At 37.0% G+C, this 11,225-nt stretch overlaps 1 protein-coding gene across 1 annotated transcript in view; it reads right to left on the reverse strand.

The window, feature by feature from the left end:
* Tfb1m (transcription factor B1, mitochondrial) overlaps positions 1–10,638 on the reverse strand; it is a 63,745-nt gene extending 53,107 nt beyond the window's left edge. Inside the window, exons 1-2 of the mRNA XM_004628561.2 lie at positions 10,461–10,638; positions 7,623–7,774 (exon numbers count right to left, since the gene is read on the reverse strand). Coding sequence (XP_004628618.1) covers positions 7,623–7,774; positions 10,461–10,581 — 273 coding nt within the window. The 5' untranslated portion in view covers positions 10,582–10,638. The remainder of the gene's footprint in view (positions 1–7,622; positions 7,775–10,460) is intronic.
* Between the last annotated feature and the right edge of the window lie 587 nt (positions 10,639–11,225).

Below are 11,225 nucleotides of genomic sequence, written 5' to 3' on the forward strand. Positions count from 1 at the left end.
TTGTGTCCACCCTGTGCATTGTCCATGATTCCTGATAGCACAACACACTGTAACAGTCACATATGTGTATGTTTCTTTCCCTGTAACAATGCATGTTGCTTAAGGGCAGCATTTATTTCCTGTTTACCCCAATAACACCCGCACAAAGTCAGATATGTACATAGCCATTGATATTTACATACAAGGGAATTGTAATAGTTAACTGTGGTGTGAACCTGATAAGAAATGTCCAGTATATTGGTTTAGCATAGTTCTGTGCATGTCTGCATGATGGATTTAATGAAGAGAACTAACTTGCCCTGGGTGAGTGGCACCAACCAATAGGCTTGGAGTCTGGATGGAACCAAAAGGAATAGAAAGAAGTCTTGCTTCTGTTTTATAAGAGGCACTCCAGTTGTCATCATTGCCTTAGGACGTCCATCTCTAGGCCTCCAGTGTACAGTCTTTCAGCACAGACCCTTCAGCTTCTGATACACAGTTACATGGGACTTTGCAGTGAGCTGCAGTCCTTCTGCTTCTGATTGGATCCTTCAGCTCTCCAGTATATAGATGGCTTTTTGCACAATTTCACACCTGACTCTTTAACTGGCCACATTAAGCCTCCTAGTAAATCTTTATATATATCACATATATGTCATATATCTATCTTACATTAAATCTGCCCCTTGTGTGCATACTGACTGATACAAAAATGAATAAGTGAATGACCAAATGACACTTGGCTTTTTTTTTTTTTTAAATGTATTTGATACAGGGTCTCACTACACAGCTTGGACTTATAGTGATACTTCTGTTTTCAGTCCCTCCAATGTGGGGATTACAGACATGCGCCACCACACCTGGTTTCCATGCCTGGTCTTGGTGGCTTGCTCAGTGCACCCAGGTGCAAGGCTGGTGCAGCATGTGGTGCTAGGGATCAAACTCAGGTCCCTGTGCTTGCCTAGGTAGGCGATTAGTCCACTGAGCTATCTTGTTAGCCCACTTAGCTTTTTTAAAGCTGGCTCCCCAAGTTTTGGGGTCCAAGAAATTTAAAAAGATTGACTTTATGTGGCAGAATTAAGAGCTGAAATGCTTATAATGGCAGGAGGATATTTTGTTTAGGATCATCCAGTTTATATGGTTAGCCACAGTAGGTTAGCAAAAGTAACTAACTCTGGTGTAAATATACTTTGGGATTATTTTAAAATTACCATGAATTACTAAAACCTTATCTGATGAGCTTGAAATAATTTTTTTTTTTTGCGGAACCGGGGATTGAACTCAAGCCCTTCAAGCACTTATTCTACTGAGCTATCTCCCCAGCCCACAAATAAATGTTTGATAACATACTACACTAAACATTTAAAAGGAAATAGTTCTCAGGATATGTTCTTACTGTATAAGAACATTTAATGATAACATTTACCAAGAGATAAGGCTAAAATACTTTATAATTATGGTTTAATTAAAACGAATTGGCATATCTAAAACAGAGGCTAAACTAATGGCTTATGTTATACAATGTCAACATATTCAAGTAATTAAGTAATTAGGACTGAAACAAAATAATGTAAATTTGGCTTTTTTTGTATGAATTTGTATGTTCCTAGATTTAAAGTTGTATTTTATTTCTTTAGGTTTCCCCTTTAGGTTCAGGTCTCAGTCAATGAGAAACCAAATCCATCCTCTACAAGTCTATTGAGGTCTTCAGTTTGGCTTCCCAACTCCCCACTGCAGCAGGAGTACACACTGGTGTCCACTGACACGTGAAGGCCTTGAAACAAGTATGGAGGGAAAGCTCTATATAGACAGAGCTCATATGATTACAGATAACAGCCTTTGAAAACACCTATAATGACACTCAGCAATGACACATAGACTTTCTAACCAACCAGTGAATGAGAAAAAGGTTTTCACCATGACGGTACTATTTGGGTATGGTGAAGGAGTGGGAAAGATCACTATTACAACCCTACAAGAACAACTCTTAAGCTTTATACTTCAAAACTTGGAATGACCACAAAATAAACTCAAGGGCACTGCCCACTGTGACCATGAATGCAGCAGGCACTTGATTATAGTCAGGTGAGTACTTGTACAGACACTCTCAAACTGCTCTATCATTTTTATTTTTCAGTTCTATATTCTGCCAAAATGAGATGTAAGACCACTGAGTAAAAAGGCATTAAGAATATAAAATTGAAAACAGAAAACCATACCTTGAAATGGACAAGCATATATATACATACATACATATCTATCACAATTACTAATAACCCCATCATCAGAATTATTAGCTCTAAAAAAAATTACTAGCTCTCATGGTTTGCACCACAAAATAAATTAACTTTTATTATTATTATTTTTTTTCTCCTTTTGTAGTACTGGGGATCAAACACAGGTCCTTGCACTTGCTAGGCAGGCACTTATGTTGCTGAGCTATATCCTCAGCCCTAACTCTTATTCTCTACAAGAAGTCATTACATTAAGTTTTCAAGAGAGAATGTTCTTCTGGAATTAGGTTTTATAAAAATATGAAATGATATAATAGAGATGTCTTTCATAAAAGTCAGAAAACAAAGCACATTTGTTCTATGGTCATTAAACAAAAACATTCCTCAGAAAGTTTTCATGCATGGGGCCAAGTAACTGGTATACCCGGGTAGCTTTGTGGTGATTTAATTTGATGAGAAAATAGGGTATGCAGTTTTTAGACTTCAGCAGAATTTCTGAGGACAAATAATTACACAAAATATCTATTTTATATATTTTATGAAGGGGCTCATGGCAGCCAACAACCTATAATGGGCTAAGCATTAATGACTTCTACTATAATCTGCCATACATAGTAAGGACTAAGTGTTGTTTAAATTAGTATTTGCAGAGTGTCAGGCAACAATGTAAAGCAAACAATATAAAAACCCACAATATGGAATAGATGAAATTTAATTTTTATTTTTGAGACACACAAAAAAATGCTATTATTCTAAAGGAATTGAAGATACTGTACCAACAGACTTTTTAAGGGAAATGACAGCATAATTTCCAAGTCGGTTTGCTTGCTTTAAAACATATGTAGTAGAAACTCATCTATAGTACTTGGTATCATCAAGGAATCAGATGTCTAAGGTATTGAATTTTTTACTCAATGTTTATTTCCCTATGTACTAACATTCCTTAAGAAGTTATAAAAGGACATGTTTTGAAACCATATTATACCATTTTCCTAAGTCAAGAATATTAGACCCAGTTTCTCTCTTTTCTTGATGGCTTGGGGTCACTGGTCCTTTAGAGCAATAGTCTTAATGTTTAAGGAGAGGTGGATAACCCCTTACTACTGAGCCAGAAAATTTTTTTGGGTTTTCCATTTAGTTTCATAGCTTTTCTGACACCACAGTAACTGTTACTTTTTGTTGCCATCAATGGGCCTGCCTTTAGCACTGGTCTTTGCACTTATAATTCACAATGGCATAAGACACTACTTTGGCTGTGGGCTACCTTTTGCCTCCTGTAGAGTTCTGCCTCCATGTCATGATTAACTATGGTCTTATGAAACAAGTTACATGTTTCAAGTAAGCAGTATGTCATGACAGAGGATTTTCCAAACAGCTCTGCTGAGACACAATAACTAACACACATAACTTAAAGAAAGGAGGTTAAATATGTCTCAATTTTGAGGGATTCAGTCAATGGCTACCTTGCTCAAAGGCATAAACATCACCATAGGAAGTCATGATGGAAAAAAGCTTCTTAGGTCTTGGTGGCTAGGATACAGAGCAGAAGAGTGCCAGAGAAGAAAGGGCAAGGGCAAGACAGGCCAGGGATACACCTTCATCACCCACTGAGACACTCCTGGAAGTGTGTTCCACCAATCCAAGAGGACCCCAAAGCAGGCTAAGCTCACAGTCCCCATTAAGCACCACAAGTGATTTTTATAGAATCTCTAAATTACTTTATATGTCCTTTTGTATGACAGGAAAGACAATAATTTAAAGAGCAATCATCTACTGGCTCTTTACATCAATTCCTATCTGCTCTTGTACTACACACAAAAGATTACTATAAACCTTTAACCATCAAAATACTAATAAATTATAGACATGAGTTACACAGTGAGATGGCACTACCTACCTTACATTTTAGGATGGTTAAAATGAAACAGACCAACTATATCAAAATTTGAGCAAGCATAAGGAATAGCTACAACTCTCATACACAGGTGAAAAAGTATGTCACCTCATAAAAGTTTGGGTTTTTGCCAATATTTATCATATAACTACTGCAGTACTCAAATGTTTTACTCCTAGTTCTTTAATTAAAAAAAGTAATTAAACACTGAAGAATTCCATTTGTGTAAAATTCTAAAAAATGGAAATAAATCTTTCAGAGAGAAAATATCAATAATTCTCATGGGTTAGGCAGAGGGATTACAAATGAAAGAAATTCTGATGATAGTGTTCATTATCTTGATTGCAGGGATGGCTTTATGCAATTATAAATATGCCAAAATAGTAATCTGAATGCTTCCAATATGTACAGTTTACTGAGCTTCAATTATATCTCAATAAAGCTGTAAAATACAGCATGATTAAGTATTCCATAAGTATCTGTTATTATTGATGACATTGAGGTTTAAAACAAACAACAAATGGAAGAAGAATTTGGAATACTTGTCTGAAGATGAGCACAAAATTTATAAAATTTGCTCCAGTTCACAAATGGGGATGAACCCACAAAGGCTTTAAGTGCCCTGAGGTATCAGGAAGTATCTCCTCCAAGGCATCAATAAACAACCCAACCACAAAACTATAAGAAAATAACCATCACCAAATGCAAAATCAGACTGTTACAACATCAACCTAAAGAAACCGTAGGTGTCTAATAGGAGCTGGTAAGCTGGAGAAAGCCTCCATTGTACAGGGGATTTTTCAGGGCACCAAAGGAGTATTAGTTTCTTCTTATACCTCATGCCAGATTAGTAGTCTCCTGATCATCCTTAATCCCCAGAGGTGCCCAAAGGATGGGGACAATTTGATTATTAACTAATCAAATTTACTGACTGCTTACCTAGTTTACAGCATTTACTTAATCTTTGTGAGTACACAGGCACAGAGAGACACGATTTCTTGCTAAAGTTACAGAACTGGTAGCACAGCTCGAGTCAACACATGCAGTCTGATGCTAAAGTCCATGTTCTTTACCACAGAACCACACACTATACTGCCTTCCTTGTCAGACAAGTTTTCTTGCCTTTACAACACATTGAGAATGAAAATGCTCTATTAATACCAGTTTTCTTTCCTCTGAGCTGCCAGGTGATTATATCCTAAGAACTGAATAAAGGTACAAATGACATACTTTTAGCTAGAAGACATTGTATAAATTATGACTTTCTTTAAAAAGTAATTCTATTAGCTTAGAAATCACTAAAATGAAATCCTTAAAACAGATCACTGTCTTTGCTCAGTTTTATGATTAATTTAGGACCTCTAAAAGAAAGTTTTACATATTGAAACATTCTTTACAAGAAAAAGTAGCCTATTTGATAATTTAGTACTCAACATTTCTTTTTAAGGTAAGTTCGTTCCTACACAGAAGACAGTAGGAATTTTGCTTTTTCTGAAATGGATGAGAAATCAAACACCCATTGTGTACAGACTAGTTTATCTTGAAATTAGCCTTGATACTTAGGAAAAAAAGAGCATAAAACTTTGATAATCAATTCTATTTACTGAGTCAGCTAATACATATAGTTACATAGACAGTCACTTTTATTTCTCATGTAAGATATTATTACCTGCTATAGGGTGGGTACTGCTATATGTAGAGAAGACACGGTAGGAATAAGACTCTGATTTGTACCCTCATAGTCCATTCTACAGGGGTGAATCTGACAACACACAAATGACAACAAATATACAGTGTGTCCAATGATGGTCTCTAATAGGGCAAAATAAGGCAGGTAGTTAGGAGGCAAGGGCTTGGATGATGGGGGTAGATTGAGAATAGATGGGTGGCCAGTGCTCTTTTAAACAGTCTCTTGAAGTCTTTAGGTCAAATGATAAGGAATGTATATATTAAAGTGGTAAACAGCAATTACGTTTATTCTCATGCCTAATAAAGAAAACTGAAAGCAAGCCACACATGATGGTGCATGTAATTCCAAGTCTGGGAGGCTGAAGTGGGTGAATCACAACTTTGAGCCTAGCCTAGGCAACTTAAGAGATCCAAGACCTTGTCTTAAAATTTAAGAAGAGATGCAGATGTACTTTGGTCCACAGGCCCTATGCTCAATTCTCAGTACCACCATTATCAGAACAAACCTCACCACCACCACCACCACCAAAAACATGTTGGGGAAATTTGAGAGTTCAAATGCCTATAGGGGCACAAAACATCAGCTGAGTACTCTCTCTGTCCAGAAATGATCAGAAGGACACACCTGAAGGGAATCACACACTAGTATTCAGGTTTTCCTAATCATCTCATAACCTTACCAAAAATAACAGTCCCACTTCCACATCCAATTGGGACACAGTTCTTAAAATAATAAGGATCAAAATAAAAATTACTAATAAATTTCCCATCTGATCGAGGAATACATTCTATGCAATAAGCCCAAAATAAAGAATCTGAAGTTAATTCTATTAGAATTAGATAAAATTAAATATTATGTAGTTCTTTGAAGTATGAAGATGAGATGAAGCAAGATGAGAAAAAAAAATAACTAGGTTTCTTAAATTTAGGATGTATGCACATAAAGTCCTAGATTTTAAAACCAATTTTTGTGAGCTATTCAAACAGAAATGAAACACTTTTCCATTAACATATTCTCAAACATTAGAATGTATTAATTTTAAACCAATTTGTCCTTTTGTATAAAATAAGAATGTGGATAATTTTATTTTTTTATTATAGTCACATAATAAATTGCCAGTCATCTGAACCAAAGGCTCAGGGCTATTTTAAGGTTCTAGAATTATATAGGACTCAAACAAAGACCCTTAAATCATTAAGTGCCCCCAGGAAGAATTCCCTTTAGAAAATCCCTCAAGTAATGTCTTATTGTTTGACAATATTTTAAAAACTTAAGTCATTCCTATTTAAAATCCTCAACCTGCATACCTCTATTCCCACCTATGTGCTTTAGTTCTTTCCTAGAAAAGATCAAAATCAGTTTATCCTCTCTATTGCCAACCTTTGATAAGTATCTATGAGGACCCTTATTCAAGGCTTCTCTACTCCCATGGAAATATGTCCAGTTCCTTCAATATTTCAATAATATTCATAGTAATCCCCGTGTTCTTAAAGATGCACATACCATTTCATTTACATCTATAAGCATAGTGACACAACTTCATTCCTTCACTTATAATACATGAACTTGTTCTTTCTGGCTTAGCACCAATGTATAAAGCAGGTTTAATCAAACTATAATGACTATCTGGAGATGCTTGTTAGAAAGTTTCTAGACATCAGAATCAAACTCTCTGGGAGGGTGCCTCGAGATCTATAGCTGGAGGAACAACCTCCATAATCCTTGGTTATTCCTGGGCTTAAGAATCAAGGTGTAAGATTTAAAATGGGCTTTTGCTTCCTAAAAAAGACACTATAAGTAAGTATTAAAAAATTGAAAGATGCACCTGTAATCCTGGAATAAATCGAGTGTCTTTTTCAACCACCAGAAGTTCAGCAACATTGGCACTGAGAATGGATCTTGTGATTCCTCCTGGTCCAGGGCCCACTTCATAAACATAAGCATTTGTCAGATTTCCAGCTTTCCTTACAATTTTATCTGAAGAAAAGAAAGTTTTAGGCTTGTCAGTCATCTTTGCAAATTTCAATGTACGAAATTTTAAAGGGAAAATAATCCTATAAAAAATTCTTAATCAGTTGTTGCCCAATCAACAAATCCTTAACACAGTATTTTATGGTTACTTAGCTCTCAACCTAAACCAGCATTTAATGGTTATTCATATTCTATGACATCACTTCAATTTTACCAGTTAACAAAAATGAAATTATTGTGACAAATTTCCTTAACTTCAGCTAAACTGAATCCTCTCCCCATTCATCCACCAAAACAATCAATTACTAGGACTTGGCTAGATAAGCATGTTACAATACTTCTCTAAGTTACTGAATACCAAACATTTGAATAAATGAGACTACTGTCCTACTAAGAATCTTCAATTGTACTAGCTAGTAATTCTAAAGCAGCAAGGGCAGGCAGTCATCCATTGTATCTGTAGACACCTATTTTGTATTCAGTGTGGCACTAGCAACAAATTCCTGAGAAATTTAAATTCTTGGTCATTTCCAGAAAAAAGAATCAAAATTTGGTACTGGTATTAAGAAACTGAAAGATGTACATTAATATGAGAATATTAAGTCTTCCATAAATTAAATTTAAATTAGCAGACCTAGTTATAAAAAAAAGCAAAGTTCTGATGGTTCAGTACAAATGATCTCACTTCTAGAAAAATATACTATGGAATGGTCTTATGACTCTTAAGATATTAAAATCCAAGCATCTGAGCTTCTCATTTTTTAAAGCTAGAAAGCTAGGAGTACACAGTGATTTCACCTTCACACTTCTCAGTATACTGAAATACTGATGAACATCAAACGCTATGTCAGGTCACTAGGCTTGAGTATCAGTTTTGCTTTGTCTCCTCCTAACCTTCACTCTCTGACAAGTACCTTAACCTCTTTCACTATGTTTTCCACAAGAAGAGTAGATTATACTACCTAGAATGTGGAACTCACTCATGAATAAAGACTTGAGAAAATACAAAAGCAGAAATTTGTAAAAATGTATTTTCATGCCCAAAAATAGTACTACTTTATATATATTTAAAATGCAACTCATCACTAGAAGAACGGGCTGGTACTATTTGTTATTAGAAACAATGAATTTTAAAAGTTGGCAGTTTTTTACAAGCCCTTGTAGTAGGCCCCTGTTCCAATTAAAAATTTAAGCTGTTTTATCCAAAGTAAAATTGCTACAGGCAGAATAAAGCCTATTAGGGGTGATCAAAAGTTATTTTGAATGTTTCAATTTTCTAAAAAAAATGCAGTGAAGGACACATTGCCAGCCAAGGATGGTGAGATGTGTTTGAAGCAAGGGGCAGTATTTTGAGCATTCTGAGGGGATTGATGGCAATGTGTTTACTATAATAAATTTTTAAATGTTTATCCATCATATGTCACAATCACTCCTGCTGACCATTACATTTATGGCAATTTCTATCAAATAAAAATGTTACAGTATGTTCTCATCTGCTTTATTCACTGGATTTGGAGCTGGGGACTTCTGGCTCTTCTCTAAAGTGCCATCAAATGGTAAATGTTTTGAATTGATTCAGGCATTGAGGTAGTACAAATATTCTAACTAAAGATGTTTACCAGAGGACTTCTAGAGCTGCTCCATAAAGTCACAAGAATGACGTGTGCTCAAAGAAAAGGGGACGGGGTTTGAGTAAGATGACTGGGAATGAATGTGTCCTTTACTGTAATACATATTTTTAAAAATTGAAAGCCATTTTTTTTTTTTAGCATATCTCAGTGTTCAAGACATAAAACATACATTCTTTGTGGACTGCATCATTTAACGGAAATGAACTTTTTGGTTAGCGTTTTAAGAGGAGCCAAGCAGCATGAAATATCAAAATCTCAAAATGTAAGTACTCCTGTAGAGAATTAGTAGTTACATTTGTAAGATTGTGCTCTTGAAATTTCACCTTTCACAAGAAAGATGATTAAGAAATGGGAATGGCAGTTAAACCAACGTATATATTTATCAAAATTCACCAAGTCAACATCTCAAACTGCTAAATTTCATTACATATAAATTTTATCTCCAAAACAAGTGAGCTAAAAGAAAGGTGTGGGGATATAAACTATTATTGAAACCGCTCCAGGACCGGCTGCCTCGCTCCTTTCCTTACGCTATCACCAGCATTAGCATTGAGGTCTCACAATACATATTTTCGCAATATGTATTTTCTCACAATACATATTTTCGCAATACCTGCACCTTTGAGGATTTCTTTGACTTAATACGTGAACGCTTAAATAATAAATCCTATGAAGGTCACCCTTTTGAAAGAAGGTACCAACGAAATCTATGCACCAATTTAGATTATGTAAATTTAAAATGCATGACAAGCCGCACGGTCACTTCGCACAGTTCCTCCGCAGCGGCTGACTTCAGCGACGACCCACGACCCCTCCGACCCCGTGCGCTTAGCTCCGGGCCCGGGGCTGGGCGGGCCCACGCAAGGCTGGGGCTCCTCAGTAAGTCAGCCCTTCCACGTGTCGGGAGATAGGGCCTCCGCCAACAAAAGGAAGAACGTGGCCAGGCGCCCGCCGCGTGCGCCCGCCGGCCCTGAAGACCTGCCCGCGGGGTTGGCGCGAGACCCGGGCCCACGCCCCCTGGGTCCCCGGCGAGAACTGGGGCGCCCTAACAACACATCCACCTGTCAGCCTCAAGTCCAGGAGAAAATTCTGGGACAGCTGCTTCACTGCTTGTAGTTTGAACAACTTAATGATTTCTCGAATGGTGGGCAACGGAGGGAGACGGAGCCCGGAGGCCGCCATGAGTCCTGTAGGGGCCGCTGGTCTCACGAGTGCCTTCCGCGAGGTTCAAAAGCGCCCGGCAGCTGAGGAACCTGGGAGGTTAGAGCCCGCCTCCGTGCACGGTTCGTTGGTCGGAGGCACCCCGCCGGAAGTGACGTTTACAACAGGAGGTCCGGGGCGCTGAACGCGCAGGCTTTGCGAGCTGGGAATAGTAGTTTTTGTGTGGGAAAGCAGTGACGAGTCCAGCTGGAGTAGCTTGCTAAGAGTGGATGCAAATGGAGACCATACTTATAAGTGAAATAAATCAGAACCACATGTGTAAACATTGTATTTCTTTCTCCCTAGTATAAGAAACAGTAAAATCTGAAAGGTACAACAGGTATAGTGAAAGGGCAAGAAGCTGATCAAAAAGGAAAGAACAACTGGGATGGTGGAAAGGAGAAAAGAAAGAAAGGCGAAGAAAATAAAGTATATTTGTATTATTAATTTCCACTGGCTACTTGAAAGGAACAATTAATACCTAATCAATTTTGCATACCTGTGTCTGGTAATCTGCACTACTCTGAAGATAGCAATATGCAACCTAATTTGTTAATTTCCTATCATTGTTTTGAGATCTTGCATAGTTTTTTATTTTTATCTATTTATCTATTTTCTCTCTAAAA

This window comes from Octodon degus, unplaced genomic scaffold (assembly GCF_000260255.1).
Source record: "Octodon degus isolate 3935 unplaced genomic scaffold, OctDeg1.0 scaffold00024, whole genome shotgun sequence".
In the NCBI taxonomy this organism is placed as follows: domain Eukaryota; kingdom Metazoa; phylum Chordata; class Mammalia; order Rodentia; family Octodontidae; genus Octodon; species Octodon degus.